We start from the raw sequence: 20,184 nt of genomic DNA, 5'->3' as shown, positions 1-20,184 counted from the left end.
ACTAATAGAGCTCATATTAATTTTAAAACTGACATAACAAGAAACCCCAGCAACAGCCTTCAGCCAGGATGTGTCAACTTGTGTGGGATTGAAGAAGATCTTGCCCAGGCATGAAAAGGATAGGACATGGGCCCTGTAGGTTAGGGAAGACAGAAAAGAAGAAGGGGCTTAGGAAGGTGGCTGGGATGTTTTACTCAGCCTCATCTTGGGCCTCCACCTCATCCTAACCTACAGCGCTAGCCTCTGCATTGGCTGCAGATTTGGCTGGTTTGTCTTTGTGTCAGATAGAACAAGACTGATGGTAAGTGACAGACCCAACTCAAAACAGTAAAGTCAAGACAGAAAACTCCCTAGCTCAGGAGCTCTTCATCAGGCTAGTAGGAGTCAGAGACTTAAGAAACATGGACAGGGCTTTGGTCTTTTTCTTTGTCTCTGGTCCTAACTGGCACTTAAATAGCAAGAACATGGTCTCTATCTACCCCCACTTCATCTCTTCTCTCATGGAGCTCAGACAACCATCCTGAGAGGGCAGGGAGAGGTCTCATAGGCCCATTCCACACCTGTATCAATCCCGAGACCACTTCCTGCACAGAAAAAAAGTGGGTCTTGAAATCTTGAAGAGGATTTTTATAATCGATTCTGCTGCCAAAAACATATGAAAGAATATTAAGCAAATAAGCCAAAAAAAAAAAACAATACAAGCTGCTATACCATTTCTTCTGCCTGGAATAAACCTCAGATCTCTGCTCAAGATGAACTGCTACTTTTTCTTTCAAGATTCAAGCCTTCCATCTACAGACCCCTAGACCTGCATCAGACAGAGTTGAATACATTCTTTGATCCATTTTAGTGTCTTGCTCACATATTTGTGATTTTGCACATGGCACCCAGATCTTTCCTAGACAGTAAGTTGGGACAGCGGGGATCGTGTCCCAATAATCTGAAGATCATTCACTGCTGCTTGGCCCACTCTCAGGGTTAGACAAATGTTGGGGGCCACTATGAGAAAGCATTCTGAGTCCCAGATGTCAGCACCAAGTGTAAGGAACTATTTCAAGTCTTGGGTTACAAGCCCAGAGTATGAGTAAAGAAAAGGTCAGAAAAGACAAACTTACAGGCCAACAGGTTTATTGGACTCAAACCCCAAGACAGACAACCAAGCCTTCCTCAACCTGGCTGAAGAAGAAATGTCATAATTTCCTAATAAACCCAGGATTCGATATATTCCCTTGTAGCCACATGCATGGATGTGAGGGTGACATGAAGGACTCAACCTTCCCTTGACTAGAGAAGAGTGGCCAGGGTGATGGATGTGAAGGGAGAAACTGCACACCACTGGTCACTCATTTCATTGTGTCCTTTGCAACTCTCCCAAAGTGCAGATTTTCAGGAAGGACACTGTATATTTTAGGTAGCAATGAATGGAAAAAAGTCCATACAAACCTCAATGAACGCATGCTAGGTCTGCACTGGTCTATCACACATGCTAAGTACTTCCCCTTTACATGGATATGCGAAGCTCATGGGAGCCAAGTAGAATTCCCTGGAGTTAGAAACTCCTTGGATGTAAAACATTCCTCCATAAAAGTTAAACTTGTGTCTCTGCAAAGCAGCCCAATAGTTATTGGTGCATGGTGGCATTGGCTGTTTATGTTGGCCATTAGTCCTACTTTCTTCTCAAGGACCACAGGGAGAGTTCTTCCTCTCCCCAGTGACCGCTGCTCTTCATGTTTATTCGTTTATTTATTCCTTTGCATACACATCCATTCATGCAATCTAAATTCTAAATTGCATAAGACAGTCAGAGCTCCTCTTCTCATTGCACTGCTATCTATTGTGGTTGTTTTCTCTTGTGCCCATACTGGGATTTGAACTCAGGTCCTGGGTGCTCTATTATTCTACTCATAGCTTTACTTCTGGCTTATTGGTGGGTAATTGGAGATGAGCATTTCAGAGACTTTCCTGCCTGGGATTGGTCTCAAACCATGATCCTCAAATCTCAGATCTTCTACCTCTGCTGTTGTCACTTCAAAAATCCCAATGCTAGTCTACCCAGAGTTGTGTGACCTTGATTAGCATGGAAAATATAGAAAGAAGATGCCTCCCTTAAGATGAGTCACAAGGTGGCCAAGGAGCCCCACATCATCTCCTGTGGCAGTGAGGGGAGCAGAAGTTCATATACAATACCTATGTGTTCAATATAGACTCATCACACACCTGAGCTATGGTGCCAGGCACTAGCATGTACACCGAGGGCTAAGATCAGAGGATTTGAGAAATATCTGCGGGATAGCACATTCTTTTCTTCTTTCTCTAGAGGAGACAGATCCTTTTCCTCTGAGAGCTATTTTAACTTGCATCAGAATTATTTTAAAGAGACATCCTTTAATTGAAGTGGAAGATCTGACTCACACTGTGAGTCAAATGGGTCGATTGTGCCGTATTGGGCATAAACTTTATTCCTCGAGTGAGGCAGATTGTGTCATGCGACTTACAAGCAAGGAACCCAGAAATAGCTTGCCCCTTGCCTGTGGATAAAACAGTGTGTAAATCCATCAGGTGCCAGAAATGGAGTAAAAAGCATATGACGTGCTTAGAGCCAGATAGCTGAGTTCCAAGGAGGCTCTCTAGCTCTCCAGCTTTGGGCTCTGGGCATATTTGTGAGCAAGATGGTAGGAAAGAGAAATGCAATATTCCCAACTATAAAATGGGGAAACAACCCAAATCATCCTCAGTTCTGTTCATAGAGTCTTTGGTCAGGATCCTCCAGAGGGGCCCAGCAGAAAGCCTGGCCTGAACTTTGGCCATCCCATTTACACTCATGCTGCCTTCCAGAGATTTGCTACTTGGAAAGAATGAGACAGATTTTCTTTGACATCTCTGGGGAGGATTCTTGGCTACATACAGATGGCTGACAGCCAGAGTCATGAGGCTGTGCAGACCTGGCCCACTGTATTAGCTTTATGAGCAACGGAGGTAATCTTCTGAGCCTCAGGGTACACATCTGTGAAATGGAGGTCTGCTGGCCACAGGAACTTCTCTTTGGACTCTGCCAAAAACTCCTCGGGCTGTGACCACATCCAACTTGTGTTACAGCCAGCCAGCTATGGGTTCCCAGCCAAACACAGTTCAGTGACATTGCTCTGACCCCTCTCTCGGCAGATCCTTCAAGCCGGACTTTGTCCTGGTCCGTCAGCATGCCTACAGCATGGCACTGGGTGAGGATTACCGAAGCCTGGTTATCGGCCTGCAGTATGGAGGGCTCCCTGCTGTCAACTCCCTCTACTCCGTCTACAACTTCTGCAGCAAGCCTTGGGTGGTAGGTGATAAGCCAGGCCCACGTGGAGGAGGGGACCAAGAGACACTGGGAGGCTTCCTAGCCATGGAATGGGACCATTCCCCAGCACAGGGGAAGGGATTATATAGTGAGTGATACAACATTGTGCTAATATTAGGCATAAAGAAGTATCCACTGTTTTAAATGTGCCAGCGTGGGATCATCACCATGGTTTCAGTAGCAGCATTTGTTAAACATTTACTATATACCAGAAGTAAGTGCTCCCAGTCCCCAAACCATCACAGAAGTGTAAGGTGGGCACCACTTCTCCTCTTGAAGAGAAGGAAGTTTAGCTGGGGTGTGACTAAGGAGCCACCAGGATCATATGCCAGTGTGAGGAAGCCATATCTGAAGCCACTGACTACACTATCTCTTTCCAAAGCCCAAGGCTTCATCCTTCCTTGTATTCATTCATTTCATTCATTCCCTGGAGTTGAGTTTTCTCCACATGTTACCTATGGGAGAGGCTTCATCTACCAGCCCTCCACTTCCTCCTCTGCCTGCCAATCTTTTACTCTGCTTTATATGTTTTCCCAAAATAGTCACCTCAGAATGGCATCCATTTGTTTATGCATTATCTGTCTCCTTGGTAGAAGCAATTCAGTGGTGCAACAATAAATAACTATGTGTGTGGGGGGTGCATGTATGCATGTACACACACATGTGTGCATGTGAGCAAGCACGCACACACACATACACACTGTTTTGCTGCTTCTCTGTATAGGGTATTTGTTGGAAGAACCTGGGCTGTAAGGCCAGTTTCTCCACATGAGTTGTATACCCTCGAGCAAGTGACTCCATCTCTCTGGACTTAGCTTTTTTGTTTGGAATAGGATGGTAATAATGGGGTCTATCTGGTAGGCTTTTGAATAAATGCCCAGTAAATGCTTATAATCATGACTGGCACAGAGTAGATCCTTAATAAGTACTGGAAATTATCTTCATCATCGTCTGCTATACCTGAAATCTTCTATGCTGAATTAGCAATTGATGTGTATTGTGTGAGTACACGTATCAATTTAACAGATGTGGCTCAGCTTTCCCACTGTTATCATGGTCCAGAGTTCCTTGTTGTGCTCTGACTGAGCTCTCTGACTCATGACATCTGTGATCGGAGTGGCCACTAATAGGCAAGCATCCCCAGTCACATGGTGGAAGCAACTTACACTCACTAGGCTCACTGGGCCCTGTGCTCTGCCTCCACACAACACATGAATTGTGCTTCATCGTCAAAACCACACTGATGTGTCGTTATTGCTAAGTACCACTGTGCAGATGAAGACAGAAACCTGCAGAGCTGGTAGTGAGTAATGGAACCGGGCCTTCTCAAAGCCTGTGTGCTTCCTTATGGAATCTTGACAGATTTCAGCTTCCTTATCTGTAAGATGAGGGGAACCCTTTAATAACATTGAAGGTGCACCAAACCTGCGAAGTTGACTATGCTGTATCTACAAGGCTAGACCCCAAGAGTCTAGCTAGTTCCTGAGCTACCTACTTCCCCCTCCAGACTCTTAATATTGAATTACTCCCAAGTCAGTCTGCCAAGAGATATAGTTCCCCTTCTAACATTGGACATCTACCTTTGGCCACAAAATGTAGCTTGTTCCTTCTGCTTGTTTACAGTTTAAGTTGCTTGTATCCACCTGTAGCTCTCATTTGCCTTCTGGGTACGTTCTCAGTGCCACCTCTCTTTATCAGCTTGTATCCATCCACCTGCAGCTCTTCTTTGCCTTCTGATTGCATTCTCAACTCCTTGGCCCCACTTTTAAGTCTCTTGGTGAATGGATCACTCTCCAACTCTCTTTACTAGCTCCTCTACATGAAGCCTCGGCTGTGGCAGTCACCCAGGGTCTCCAGCAGCACAGCTCTCTGCACTCCTGGAATATCCTTCCCTCTTTTATGTTATCAGCTCCAGGCTTCTCCCTGACTCCACACCCTGACCCTTCACAGATGCTAAAACACCCATGTTCTCTTTTATTTTTTTTATCCATGTTCTCTTTTAGCAAATGGTTATAAGTTCAACATTGTATTGTACGGCCTATTTTCTGTCTTCTTGTCTTATCTGCCCGGCAAAATTTGTCTCAATAATCAGGCACAGGACGAGGCACAATGGATGTGTAACTCACCCTCTCCAATGCTGGGTGGTAGGTCTGGAGCTCAATCTCTCACTCTGGCCACAGAAGCAAAGCGGTGGCCCCCAAAGCAAGTATAGAAACAAGCCACCCATTGTGGGAAGGGACCTGACCTGAGCTGCTGGGAACATGCGGGGTTTGAACTCAGCTTCTTACTTGTAACACCTCCAGGCCTTTTCACTCTAATTATTTTGAGACTGATGCTCACTTTTTGCCCAGTGCTGGATTGAACTTCAGTCCTCTTCTTCCCATTTTCCACTCCAGCTGATGTTACAAGTGCTCACCACCATCCCCAGCAATTGATTGAATTGGACTCAAACAGTGACCAGGCTGGCCTCAGTGAGCTTTCCAGTCTCCACCTCCTGAGTAACTCGAATTACAGGTGTGAGGCACCCATACCCACACTTCAGGTGTCAAATTCACTACATTCTTAAAACAACACAAGAAGAGAGGATCTTTTGATATCTCCACTTTATGAATGAGGAAACTGAAGGCCAGAAACTTTCAGTGACTTCCCAAATTTACATAGTAAGTGGCAGAGCAAGAATTTGAACCCAGAGAGCCTGGACACAGTTGTACCCTATAAACTGCCTTATAGTGCTCTGGAAAGGCAAGCATTGTGTGTCAGGGATGGAAGGGCTGAGGGCAAGATTGTATAAACATTAGCAGGCTGATTGGTGGGCAAGGAGCCTGTGTGAAATGCTGAGGATAAAGTAAGTGCTTAGGAAATAAATTTGAGCTGAACTCAAGAGTTCTGCCTATATATTAGATGTTGGGAAGGCATTGAAGGGTTGCTGCTGCTAGATAATGATTGGGTAGGGTGGAGAGCCAGGGAGGGAGAAGAGGGAAGTGGTAAACATTCAGGAAGACAAATATTCATCTTATTTGTAGGATCTGAACAGCTCCAACTTAATCATAGGTTCCAGTGAATAGTAACTTACACATTTGTTTTGCCTTGTCTGTTGGACCTTTCCAGGGCTAGTTCTCAGTCTTCTGATTAATATTGAGGTGGCATTCCAACCTCTTCACCCTTTCTGATATCACAGCTCAGCCTCAGGGTTCCCTACACTCAAAGCCTAGGATCAAGTGGGTGATTTCACCATTGTGTATGATAATGGCTGATTAATATTTCTTTGCTTCTCTCTAGTTCTCTCAGCTCATCAAGATCTTCCATTCCCTGGGTCCTGAGAAGTTCCCACTTGTGGAACAGACATTTTTCCCCAACCACAAGCCAATGGTGAGTGGTCTTTTCTTCATGTTTATTTTCAAAATGTGGAATGGACACAGGTGTCTGTGTCCTGAGTCTCTTTGGACAGAGCAGGTGGGTTCAGAGGTCACTCTCAGAACAACTGGGACTCTTAAGGAAGAGTCTTCATTCATGTCTGGTGGGAATAACTGGCTTTCCTAGGGAAAGAATTTGTCTCCAGGGTAAGTTCAGGGAATGAGTCAAATGACAAAGGTGGATGGCACTCTATGAGACTCTGGAAACTGACCACAAATCAGAGGGCAACTTGAACAGCTGTGTTGGAGCCTTAGGTTGATGACAAAGGAGAAAGATATTTTCATGTGCAAATATTGTTTCACTTGGGTCTTGTCTGGGCCTTGGTTTTTATTCTTAGTTAATAAAAATAAGTAATAACTTTATTTGATTGTTGGGGGGGGCTATTTCCTTGTGTGCTCTTTTAACTTGCCAACTTGTGAATATACTTTGAGGTTGTCTCTGGAAAGTGGCTGCATCTGAGCTTCGAGTACATGATCTTTGCCTTCTCTTTGGAAAGTGCCTGGACAGAGCAGGTCGATATAGTTTTGTGGGGTAGAGAGTTCTTGTAGGCAGCCAGAAGTTGGGTAGAAGAGTTAGGATCAGTTGGCAGCAACCTACAATATGCCTGCTTGCATGATCAATAGACTTCTTGAGCTTGTTAAAGGAATATAGAGCCATGATCCTGTATTTGGCATTGCAGGAGATATGCATCTCGGGGAACAAGATAATGACTATGGTAGCTGATATTCCTGCTGGGGTCTTTTGAAAACCAGGCTCCGGCCACTGAGCTGGACAGCCCTGTTTGGGAACTTAGTCGAGTAGAACTGCAGACTCCAGGTGGAAACTGTCTTACCAGATGGAAGTTCCCACTGATCACCTTTCTCCTATATCTGATCAAGGGAGAGTCACAAAACCTGAGTTATTGCTGATTTGGCACCACACTGGAACACATGAAACCCAGCACCTTCCACTAAAGTGTGAATACAATGGAGGAAACTGAGACTATCTCCATCCCAGTCTGAGTTAGAGACTCAGCTTTGTCTCTACTTTTTAGGTCTCAAATAATGTCTTCACTCCAGGAGTCTCACTTTCCTCAAGGTTGTTGAGATTTCATGGGATCAGGTACATAAATGCCATATCTGGCACAGGATGTGTACTCAGAGGTTCCAGACAGGAGCACAACACATAATCTGGAACATTGTCACAAAAGGAGTGGGATAGGGGAAGGACTGACATTTGGTATGTGTGGTCTACTGTGGAGGCAGCCCACTGGGTGTATGTGCTGGGAAGGTCTCACTAGTTGTCATAGCAACACAAGTTCTTGGCATTCACATCCAGGCTGAGCTACCCTGGGAATTTCAGATGGGCCATTTCCACCAAGGGTCATTGTATACAGGCCTCCATTCCCCACTCTACCAGGGTGAGAGTCTCAGGAAGAAAAACAAGAAAGGCTGATTCAGGCTCTAGCCTGGTGGTATGAGTATGGTCCATAGGTGATCAGAAAAGAGATCCAGAAGTGTCAGAACCAGGGAAAACCCAGGTAACATAATAAGGGAGCAAAGTTGAGACTGTCGGCATCCACAGAGAAATCAAAGATACTTTTCTTAGATTTCTTCCCACCAAAGCAGAGGAATAGGCCAAGAAGGCCTATGCTGCAGATGTGAGTACAGGAAGGAGTGTGCACAGGCCTGGAATACAGGCAGGCAGGACAGTCTCCCATTACCCTTGGTGTCTACAGAACCCACTTAGGCAGTCAGAATACAACAAGGCATGAGGCAAGAGGTGTGTGTGATAGAAATAAAACCGTTTTACTGCTTAGAATAAAGGACACACTATAAAAAGTGAACATTATGCAACATTACAAGACAATATACATTCACGGAATATAAAATTCATAAATAACATGGAGGAAAACTGTAAACAGTGCTACAAAATTTAGCAACAAATACATTCCTTCCAGACAGGGTTTTTCTCTGGTTGGTTTCTCTCGGTCACGTCCAGGTTTCCACACAGCAGACTGGGTAAAGGGAAAGGTGTAGCATAGGAGAATCTAAGAAGCTCCCTACCTCTGGAATAAGCATCTCTAAGTTCCATCCCTCTTCTAACCTACACAGATCCAATGTGGAAGCTGTTGAGATCCCTACGATGTCCCATTTTGTTGTGCTTTTGCCATTAGATTAAAATAGTGTTTTTCTCTCTAATACAAATAACCTAGTGATTTCTTTCCAACTTTAGGTAGCCAGGAGGCAGACACTTAGGCACCATCTTGGGGACAATCCACATGGTCAATTATCATGCCTAAAATGAAAAGGCTAAAATAGGAAAGGGCAGGCATTCCCTTCTGGAGAAGCTACAGTACCTCCTAGACAGATCTATTCCAATAAGTCATTTGTCTTCTTTGTTGTTAAAGGATGATTGGCATGAGAAATGATGCTCCTGGGCTGTCGGTGGTCAGCAGGCAAGACAGAGATTGCCTGAGGAGGGAAAGGATCAAGGGAGTCCCCATAGCAGAGCACTGGTCTGAGAGAGAAGAACCTGGACATAGAGTTTCCCTGATGGGAAAGCAGAATTCGATGCCCAGAGGAGGCAGAAAAGAACTTGAAATGAAGAGTTCACAAAGCTCTGGACTTTTAGGAGAAAACATGGCTTCTCAAAGGACTTGGATTGAGTTAAAGGACTTGGAGAAGGAGAGGGAACGATAATTGATGGTGGATGGCCCAGGACTACTTGATACAAAAAGAGCATGAGTATACTTTCTTCCCCCCACCCCACCCCCTTTCTACTCAATGAACCCATGGGATTCAGATAGGGAGGAGGCTCCTTTGTGAGTTCTAGTTCCCTAACTTACCAGTCTAGCTGCCTTTCTGCATAGAAGTACTTTACTGTCCATTCCACTGTAGAATTTGATTCAGGAAAATGGTGGCATGTAAGTTTCTTTTTGATTATCTCTCTCTCTCTTTCTCTCTTAGACACACTGTACACATATTACAGCCTACACATGACACAAGATTTAGCAAAATAAAACATTCATGGTCTGATTGAAATATGGTGTCTAAGCTATAGAAATGACTTTACATTACACAGTAAGTGAACAGAGGAAATAAACAAAGCTATAGCTTATAGAAAGCTCAAAAACACCCTCTGACGAGAGCAATTTGCAAAAGATCTTTTGTTGCATGGGACATCCCCGGGGCCTTGCTGGTGGGGCTATGGTTCTGCTGGCTGATTTACACGGCAGGGAAACTTCAAGGGCCTCGTGTTCAGGCCTTACACCAAGTCCCTCTTTGTGTGAGTGAGGGGTGACCACACCAGGGACCAAGAATAGCCAGATGCCTCCCTGAAGATACTCTGGGGTGCACTAGCAGGAGGCATTCATACAGGTTGAACTAGGAACTCAAGCTCCACCTTGCAAAACTTGGAGACTGAAATAGTGATAATTCTAAACACTAAGTCTGAGAAACACCATACATCTTGGAATCCACTGGCTGGCTGGGCGCCCTGTCTCATGCCTGTAATCCTAGCTACTCAGGAGGCTGAGATCTGAGGACCAAGGTTCAGAGCCAGCCTGGGCACAAAAGGACCTGAGACTCTTATCTCCAATTAACCTCTAGAAAATGAAAGTGGGGCTTGGCTCAAGGGTAGAGCAGTAGCCTTGAGCTGAAGCACTCAAGGTCAACTCCTAGGTCCAGAGTAGGGCAATAGCCTTGAGCTAAAGAGCTTAGGGACAGCGCCCAGGCCAAGTTCAAGTCCTATGACCCACCAAAAAAAGAAGAATCCACTGGCTATCTGACCTCAGCTCCTCTGCTTCTACAGCTTCGTGGAGAGGCCACACCTCCCAGCCTCCTTTGCCAAGCAGGAGCACAGGGGGACAGTCACACACTAGTGAAATCAATCACAAGGAAACCCAACCCCTACACTGTCTTCCTGCTCTGGGGTTCTGCCAAACCTCTTGCCTGGGCATTGTATGTGAGAGACATACTATATCTTGTTGTCTACCTTTTCTTCTCCCCCTATCTTGTTTCAATTGGTAGCTCTGTTTCCTAAAGTGGAATGAACTGAAGATACAAATACTAAGAGAGGATAAATACCCATAATCTGAAGAAAAAAAAAGGACAGAGAATAATCACTTTCAATGTCACATCCTATCACCCCCAACTCTGTACAATACACATTATCCCCTATTCTCTACATCTCATGTTTTGACACTAAAACTTAAAATAACTTTAATAAGAGAATTTATATTATAGTTTTATTTCCCCCCCAAATATAACAAAAACTGTATAGCTGATGGTGCAGCCAGGCTTCCCGAGGGACCTCCCATATTAATTGCATGAAATGAGGACCTCAGGAGGTGGTAACCACCCACCAGTGAACTGGAGAAGGACAGAAGGCTGTTCCCAAACCCCAGGAGGTGGCCATCTAGCCAAGGCAAGGGCACTTGGCTGTCCTCCTTTGTGTGAAGACCCCTGACCACCTGCCATCTGCCAGACAGTAAGGCAGTTAAGTAAAGACCCTCCCCCAAATAGGAAGCAGGAGAAAAAAAAGAAGGCTAGAGGTCACATGACCCCAGTTATAGGGAAAAAGAGGGTATTCAGAATTTCAAATTTTAATTCAAATGAAAAAAAGTCAACTTGGAATGTCATGATTTTCTTCAAACAAGCAACAACAGCAAAAGAGAAGTGATTAAACGATTGGCATATTTAACAGTATTGAATAGAATTCTGTGTCCTGTAAAAAAAAAATTAGCTTATATCCTTGTGTGTGTATATGCAAATGTGTATACAAACACATTCCCCCTAGATGAGCTAAATGCTACTTTGGGGGGGAAAAAGTATTCTCTACCCAGATCTATTCGGTTATATCTGTGGATAGTGTACAGTATGTGCATTGTTCTGATTTACATACAGGCAAGCTCCCAGCCAAACCTCCCGCAGCAGCTTTCCAGACCGCCTTGTCTTGTGGGAGGCAGGAGAGGAAAGAGATTCATTTTAACTCTTCACCTGAGTTTCTGGACAGGCAGGCAAGTTGCCTGCTGATCCCAGGCAGATGTTGAAGTCTTTATCAACACAGAAAGCTCTGACCAGGCTCCTTTGCTCTAGACTTAGAAACATGTGGCCAACACAAGCCTCACGGGGCTGGAGGAACTGCATGTGTCTTCTGAGACCCACTCCTCCTGCTGTCTGTTTCTTTCCCCTCCTTGCTCTATTACATAGACATAGACAGATAGTCTGGTCAGCATGTGCAATCGAGTCTCCTCTGTGAATAAGGCCTTCTGCGTACCTCAAGTCTATCTGCTGGGTGCCTGCTCTTGATTGATCCAGAAACTGTTGGGCCTTCTGGCCTTGTCTATGACCTTTGTGTACTGGGGTGGAGGAAGAAGGTGAGGGATGGAGGGGGAGGGGCGGTCTGGGGAGATGGCCAAATGGCAAAGAAGAAAGAAAAGTAGTGATTACAATGCCCAAATGGGTTAGATTTTTCGATTTTTGTTTTCCTAAAAAAATATAGATTATATATCATGAAGAAAGGGAGTATACATTCCTCGTTCTTTCTGGCATGGCACCAGAAGTTCCCAGGTGGAAATGTATAATGTCAAAACCAAAAGAGAAAGGCAAGGGTGGGAAGGGGGGGAAGAGGAAGATAGCTCCAAATCAGTTCCATAATCAACACAGGCTTTTCTTTAAGTGTTCCAAGTGCTAAATTTGCGAGACAACAGGCACTAATTTCACTGTCATCATCTGGGAAGAGTTAGTGTCCGAGGGATGCTCAGTGGGAGGGGAGGGAGGTGAGACAGGGCAGGGTGCGGGCTCAAGGGTCGGTGGCATTGATGATGCTCTTGTCCGGGGGGGCCCATCCTCGGTACCAGCTACAGTAGCCTCCCTTCTGCCGGATGCAAGCATAGTGTTTGGACTGGTAGCCAGGGTAACCGAAATTGGAGAGCATGTCGGTCCAGAGACACTCGTTCTTGGAGGTCACAAAGCAAGGCAGGTAATAGCAGGACTTGATCTGCAAAAGATCATAAGCAATGGTTGGTGGCTGCTGCCATGTTGGTCCCATTCTAGATTCAGATCCTGAGGTGACTTCACGGGGGCAGGGGGTGCCCGGCCATAGCGACCCTTCAACCATCACGTAGACATAGCCCTAGGTCACACTGTTGAGCATCGACTCTGCTCCAGACCCTTGTGCTTCTGTGTCATTCCCCTTAACTCTCAGTACTGGTTTAGCTCCCTGTTATAGTCTTTGAAAGGTTGAGTAATTGGCTCCAGATAACATGTCCAGAAAGTAACAGATGAGACAGCCAGAAAGGAGACTTCGGCTGTGACAGGGAATTTGAGAGTCTAAACTCTGGGTTGGAAATCAGACTCAACAAGTTAGTGCCTTAAACTCTCTGAGCCTCTATTTCTACACCTATCAAATGGAAATAGTAGCAATTAAAAACCAGATACCAGGGGCCGGGAGTTTGGCCTAGTGGTAGCGTGCTTGCCTAGCATCCACGAAGACCCGGGTTCGATTCCTTGGTACCACATACATAGAAAAAAGCCAGAAATAGTGCTAAGGCTCAAGTGGTAGAGCTCTAGCCTTGAGAAAGTCCAAGGACAGTGCTCAGGCTCTGAGCTCAAGCCCATGACTGGCAAAAAAAAAAAAAAACAAGCCAAAACAAAACAAAAACAGACACCATTGTTCTAAGGACTGAGAAGAGTGACCCATAGCTGGGAGGTAGACCTTGGCCTTAAACTTGGATAAAAATTGGGCCTGGTGGTAGGGGGCCAGGAGTTTGGTCTAGTGGTTGAGTGCTTGACTAGCATTCATGAAGACCGGCTTTGATTCCTCAGTACCACATACATACAAAAAAGCTGGAGTGGTGCTGTGACTCAAGTGGTAGAGCTCTAGCCTTGAGAAAACCCAAGCACAGTGCTCAGGCCCTCAGTTCAAGACCCAGGACTGGCGAAAAAAAAAAAACAAAACAAACTGGGCCTGGTGGTAAAGACCTTTGGCAGCAGCCTGAGCTAGGCTACCCTCCTGTGGAGGGGGCCACAGAGAATCAACTGCCAGGGACTACTTGGCAGGACCTATCAGCATAAGGATTCTACCCTGGCCATAACTTTGAACTTCTAGTAAGGGCAGGGATCCTGAGGAACCCTTGTGCCCAGCAGCTGCCATCATCAAGATGGCAGAATATGGTACCAAGGCATCCCCTCTTTGCCTTCTTCCCTGCCCAACCTGTGGTAACATTCTTTACTGTGCCTGCACCCCACACCCAACACAGCAGAATCTGATGCCTCTGGGACAGCCCCTTGCCCCCTCTCACCTTGCAGTTGCAGCCCAAGTGGTAGCGATAGTTCAGCCCCTTGCGCTGGGAGAGGGTGAGCTGGTCCCACCGCTCCACAAAGTTGCAGAGCCCTGTGTACACCTTGCCATCGTAGACACGGCCTGGAGGGAGGACAGGAGGCAAGGAGTCAGGTGTTCTGTCCAAAGTCTAAAAGGGTTTACCACCAACCCTGCTGTTGGATGCCCCTCTTCCCAGTACCTTTAGGATGAGGAATTTTGGGGGAATGATAACGTAGCTTGACGTGTTTCGCATTTTAATTCCTAAAGCCAGCACTGCAGACTTAACTCTTGGCTCTTTTCCTAATGCTGTAGTTTTTGTTTCTTCTGTACTGATTGCCTAATGATGGAGAGCTCTTATAGACCTTACGGATGGATCACTGGTCCTTTTGCATTCAGAGCTCCTCAGTGTGTCTGTGCTGGCTAAGACCAACAGTAGCCTCAGTGTGGGACCCTCCAGCTCTGAGTGGACTTGTGGCAGCTATCCTCGGATCACAGCTGAATTAGGCTGGCTTCTCAGGTGTGGGAGCTCTGCACCTGGGACTCTGGTGCTAGAGTCAGCTATTACCTGTCAGCAGATACTGGTACTTGTTGACCTCCAGCTTAAGGCCACAGAGACTTTCGGAGGCTTCGGTATGGATGTACTGCACGTGGGGCATCTTGGTGAAGCCTCGATACATCTGTGGGCAGAAAGAGTATCATGAGAGGATGCCCTGAAAGCATCTTGTCATGTGGCTGCGGGGGGCTGGTTCTCCTACACAGGTAGCTAAGCTCCCTAGAGCTCGTCTTCCCTCTGACCCCAAGGAGACCACCTGGCCACCTTTCCCATACCAGGCTGGTGACTGGCAGGGAGGTGTTCTTCCTGTCTGCCTGGACTCACCTCTTCCTCAGCCAGCAGCTCCACAGCACTCATCCATGCACACATTTCCCAAACCCCAACACCTTTGCAGGGATCCACAGAAACCACCAGGAAAGGTACCTCCTGCCTTTTCCACTTGTGGTCTAAGAGGAGAGCCAGAGAGCCAGCCTTCCCTCACATGACTTCTGTGACACTTGCCAGTGACAGTTCCTTTCTTGCGGCTTCCCCAGGAAAGCCAGAGGAACCCCATTTTGCATATGACAGCTCTGATACAAATTGCATTTGGCGAGCGAAGGGTGAACTTGGCCAGGCATCCTCTGTGTGTTTTCCTTCCTGAGCATCTGGTGAAGGAATGAGGTTCCTTTGCCCCAGAGGAAGCACGTAAACATGGATACAACATTCAAAGACGTCAAAACTTAATAGTTACACTGTTGAACCATGGGAAATTGCTGCTCCTTGGCCCTTTTTATCTACCACATAATCAGTACAGTGGCTCTCAGGGGAGGTAAGGCTGAACCCTGGGGAACATTTGAGAATGTTAGAAGCTTTTTTTGTGTGTGTTGTTGTTCGCAGTCATGGAATGGATGAAAGGAGGAATGTGACTAAACATCCTATAAATACAGAATAGCTACAAATGCTACTAGCTCCAAGGTTTGGAGTCCAGGCTGTGATACAAGCCCCTAAACCCCATTTGAGGTAGGAACTGTGGAGCCTATTTTACAGATGCAGAGTCAGAGCCATCGAGACAGGCTGTATGTTAGCTGGCTGAGTGGCAGAGGGTTGCATGGCCCCACAGTTGGTAAGCAGCAGAGTTTCCAAGTGGAAGAATCCAGAGTCCAAGCTTTTAGTCATCATCCCATATCTTAACTCATCTTTCCTGTGGCACTGGAAGCTTAGGACCAAGAGCCCAGCTGTAGCCAATTTCTGTTTATGGCCCTGTGGCTATTTTATCTGCATGTGACAAGAGTCCCTGGTATGAATGTCACAGAGGCTGGATCCATTTAGTGGTTCCAGCTCAAGTCTACCAGTATCCCACAGCCTTGGGCCTGCTGCGTCCATGGTATTAACTGTGTGGTGGGGGAGGGTGGAGCGGGGCGCCTGCCAGGCGTGGTCCAATCCCATTACCCCTCCAGTTCTCAGAACAAGCACACAGGCCCTGGATGGCTGCTGGTCACTGGGCCTGTCCCAAGGGTTTACAGGAGGACAATACCCCTACTTTAGTTCCTGGCATGCGTTATTAATTTGCTTATGGTAATTAATACAAAGCCAGACATCACCTCATTGGTGCCTCATGAATGCCTCCTGTTCAAGTCTGATGGGCTGTTTTTATTCCTCTTAAGTGGTGACTGGCTGGCAGGAGTAGGTGGTCCTCAAGGACCTTTACTATGAAGCTGTTTGTTGGCCTTACAGTCTGGGAGCCTCTGCCTTGGTCAAGGGGCACTGTTATAGTGGGTTCACACGTGGGTTTTCTGTGTCCTATTCTCCTCTGTGCTTACCAAGAGAATGAGGAAACAATGCAGCCAAGGGCTTTGGCAAGTGTTGCCCACATATGGGGTTCAATTTTGCCACAGGGGAGCAGGGCTGTGTTAGTGCTTGCACCCGGGTTGTTTTATTTATTTTGTGGTACCATGATTTGAACTCAGGTCTTTGTGTTTACTAGGTAGCTGTTCTATCACTTGAGCCACAGCCTCAGACCTCTTGTACAAGATATACCTTGAGCTAGCTTTCTCTGACCCCTTACCTCTGGGAAGTACCACCACACCTAGCTATCAGCAGAACTTTGGAGATAATATTCCCAGTGATGAGGTCTGACTCCCCGTGCTGTGTGGTAGGGGTCACTGTGAAGGCCACACTATGATAAAGATAGATTTGGTTCATGTATATGTCTTTTCCTTGTCATAATCAGCTCTTGATCTAATTATGGATCCTGAAAGCATCATTATGACTTTGAGAAACTGAGGAGGCTGAGAATAGGTTCATGATGTCCCCAAATTGAAGAATCACAAATCAGATAAGAAAAGGATGCTAAAGTCACTTAAGCTAAGCAATGCCACAGAGGATGGTGGTAAATCTAGGTTCTAGAGAATGACAAGAGTCTTATCTCAGTCACTTTTTAGCTCCTTGGAAAGTTATTGAACCCTTTGGGCCTTAGTTTCCTCATCTGTAAAATGGGGCCAGCTATGCCTCCACAGTGTCCTCACACAGTGATATTGAAAATCAAATGATTTAAAATGGCACTTTGAATGAGACATCCAATAAAAAATTAGCTTAATGTCAGACAGTAATGGCTCACAACAACAATCCTAGCTACCAGGAAGCTGAGATGTGAGGATCACAATTCTAAGCCAGCCCAAATAGACAAATCCAAGAGGCTCTTAGCTATGATTCACCAACAAAAAGCTGAGGGTCAAAATATATCTCAAGTGATAGAATGCTATTCTTGAGTAAAAATGTCAAGTAAGAGCATTGTCTCTTAGTACTACTGCATAGAAAAAAAAAATCACTTAAGACCAGCTGTACGAAGTTCGGAAGAAGAGAAGCGGAGAGTGCCCCCCTCCCCGAGTGTCTTTGCCCATCTCATCTCTCAGCAACAATAGTGTCAAATCAATTCAGAACTGCACACAGAAGCAGCTGCGTTCTCAGTAGTATCCACACCAAGTGACCAGCAGTTCTCTTCCCTTGGGGGAAGGAGCAGGGACTGATTGTGTATAAGGGCTCAAAGTCTGGGGCCACTTGTGTGCTTCTAATGAAATGCCTGGCCTTCACTCAACATGGATAGGAGGAAGGGCCACCTGGATGTCATATGTTCCTTGCTGGTCTGCCAAAGGTCAGCACTGTGCTGGATGCTGGTTGACATTCATGAACTCGTTCAAAGCCATGACTTACTCTGCTTTACGGACTGAGCGACTGAGGTCTGGTGACACATGGTACGTCATGGGATGCCATATGCACAGTGCAGTCCTAAGAGTGGCTGTGTAGCAGACCAAGGCTGTGAAAATATATTCAGACCTTGCAGAGGGTCAGATAGGAGTCTTGCGCCATGGTGAGTCTCAGCACTGAGGGCTGGGGTCAGAGAGGCCTCTGCTGGAGCTGCCAAGGCACAGCCCTGATGTGCTTCTTTGATTAGACAAACCAAGGAGCAAAGGGGATAAGCACTTCCATTGCCCAGCAGATGTGTCCTGCTCACAGTCAGGACACGCAAAGCATATGACCAGCACGTGTCCCCTGTGATCCTCCCGGGACCTGTTAGGACATAATGTCCTCCACACACGCTGTCCCCTGCAGTCTGCCTGAGAGCATTGCTGTCTCTTCACAAACAACAGCTCTTGGCAAAGCGAACTGCTTTTCCCATGGTCCTGATAAGAGATAAGGCCTCTGCAGAATGCCTACGGTCAGTTCTGGAAACTTCCACCTTTTCATCTCAGCCCTAGCTAATCTCCAAGTGTGGGTTCATGGTCAGCTCCTTCAGCATTCTGGCAGCCTCATCTCCTCACCCACACCTCTGTGGGTCTGTGAATACCCAGGGCATGCCTAAACAAAGGCGGTTGTGTGGTTGACAGACAGGAGTATCTGCTGACTTATTATCAAAGATTGGCCAGCCTAGGATCCCACGTTCTCTAAATTCCCTCAGTCCTGCTGAAGAGGAGCCCCTGCCTTTCTCCTATCTGATGACCTGGGCTAGACCAATCCATAAAAACAATGCCTCCAAGGGGCCAGTGCCACCCTCGCCCAGGTGTCACATTAAGAGCTGCCAGCCAGATCACACATCAACAAACCAAAGCTGATCTCTGCTTGTTCCCTAAGGGAGTTAGATACAAAAGGGTGAGGGGCACCCCCAAAACTGGGTGAGAATGACTCACGGACTCTAAAGCCCACCAATCTGTTAGCTCTTTTTCCTCTATCTCTAAGGTCAAGACCCTGTAGTTTTGCTCGTTTGCTACTTTCTAGCCATGTAATCTGGATTGTTCTATAACCTTCTCGGTGCCTGAGTGGCCTCACCATAAAGAGGATGTGCAAGCATTTCACTCGTTGCTGTGAGACTGATCTGTGCAAAGGCTTAGCAGACTGTCTGGCATATAGCAAATGCCCAATAACCGTTACTTGTCTATAGTTTTGTATTAATTGTGACAAGCGTTATCTGTCTATCCCCAGGTCATAGCTCAGTGCTAAGCATAGAGAAAGTGGAAGAAGGGATGGGGGTATACAGAGGGGGACTCTGACTTGCCAGCAGGTCTCTGGATAGAAAGGTACCAGCCAGTTTTGTAGGTCAGAATGTCAGGCTGGTAGAAGAGTGAGTTCATAAAAGACATCAGATATGGTGAATGAGCAAAGCAACATGGCAGGGAGGCCTGGAGAGTCATGTAAGGAATATACAGCATTGGGAAGGGACACCATGCCTCAACTTGGGAACAGATCTGCCTTTAAGTACATAATTCTGAACAGGTCATTTCCCCTGAACAGGTCATTACCTCTAAGCAAGTAAAATGAAGAGTTTTACATCTAATGTCCAGCATGTGATACCATGAACCTAGATGACAGAGGATGAATGGAGAATCTGAGCCTGCCAGACTGCAGCTGGTGTTGTCCTAGGCTCAGGGAGGATCATATGGTACCTGTCCTCTATACAGCCCCAGCCACAGCAATGACAGTGGCAGGGGGTAATAGGACACTGCCCACAGGAAGGGCCTCTGTGCCCCATGGCCTTTAGGTCCTAAGGTGGAGGGAAGCTAAGCTGGCCTAATAGGAATTCTTGTCTCCCAGCTGTTCCTCTCAACTCCCTGCTGGTCACCAAGCCACCTAGAGTGTGGCCCAGCAGGCTGGCTAGGCGGGGAGGGGCTGGCTGTGTTTTCACAGCCTCGGCTTTGGTCTAATGCTCTAGCATTCCTTCCCCAGTGCCAGATGGTGCAAAGTGGGTTGGGGGGAGCAGGTTGTTATTGCTCTTGTTGATCCTCCACCTCCACCCACTCTCCTCTCCCCAGGGCTGTCTGAAGACCTAAGCTGGTCTCATGATCAAACTCAGCCAGCCAAGGGCAACTAGCCAGGGCTGACTCTGGACATTACATAACCAGAAGGCTGTGGCTATTTCCAAAACTGAATCCAAAGCAACAGGTTCCACACAATTAGCCTATCTAACCACATGCCTCAGGACAGGAATAAGGCCACACACATACACACCTCTGGGTGCTAAAGCTTGTCTCCTCTGGGGAATTTTAAGGAATATGAGATTCATTCTTACCCTACATTCAATGTGCAATCAACTTTCTATAGCTTG

At 46.5% G+C, this 20,184-nt stretch overlaps 2 protein-coding genes across 3 annotated transcripts in view; one reads left to right on the top strand and one right to left on the bottom strand.

Moving 5' to 3' along the window:
* The window catches only part of Syn3 (synapsin III), a 358,286-nt gene that overhangs the window by 107,069 nt on the left and 231,033 nt on the right, over window positions 1-20,184 (top strand). For both annotated transcript variants that reach the window (XM_090328587.1, XM_090328588.1), the window contains exons 5-6: window positions 3,163-3,319; window positions 6,617-6,706. In XM_090328587.1, the coding sequence (XP_090184713.1) occupies window positions 3,163-3,319; window positions 6,617-6,706 (247 nt within the window). The remainder of the gene's footprint in view (window positions 1-3,162; window positions 3,320-6,616; window positions 6,707-20,184) is intronic.
* Timp3 (TIMP metallopeptidase inhibitor 3) overlaps window positions 10,755-20,184 on the bottom strand; it is a 49,937-nt gene continuing 40,507 nt past the window's right edge. Inside the window, exons 3-5 of the mRNA XM_090328586.1 lie at window positions 14,622-14,733; window positions 14,037-14,158; window positions 10,755-12,733 (exon numbers count right to left, since the gene is read on the bottom strand). Coding sequence (XP_090184712.1) covers window positions 12,536-12,733; window positions 14,037-14,158; window positions 14,622-14,733 — 432 coding nt within the window. The 3' untranslated portion in view covers window positions 10,755-12,535. The remainder of the gene's footprint in view (window positions 12,734-14,036; window positions 14,159-14,621; window positions 14,734-20,184) is intronic.

The sequence above is a fragment of the Megascapheus bottae genome, chromosome 2, assembly GCF_031878675.1.
Source record: "Megascapheus bottae isolate mThoBot1 chromosome 2, mThoBot2.hap1, whole genome shotgun sequence".
Taxonomy (NCBI): domain Eukaryota; kingdom Metazoa; phylum Chordata; class Mammalia; order Rodentia; family Geomyidae; genus Megascapheus; species Megascapheus bottae.
Note: the sequence above shows the minus strand (reverse complement) of the source record. Positions and strands in the feature narration are given on the sequence as shown.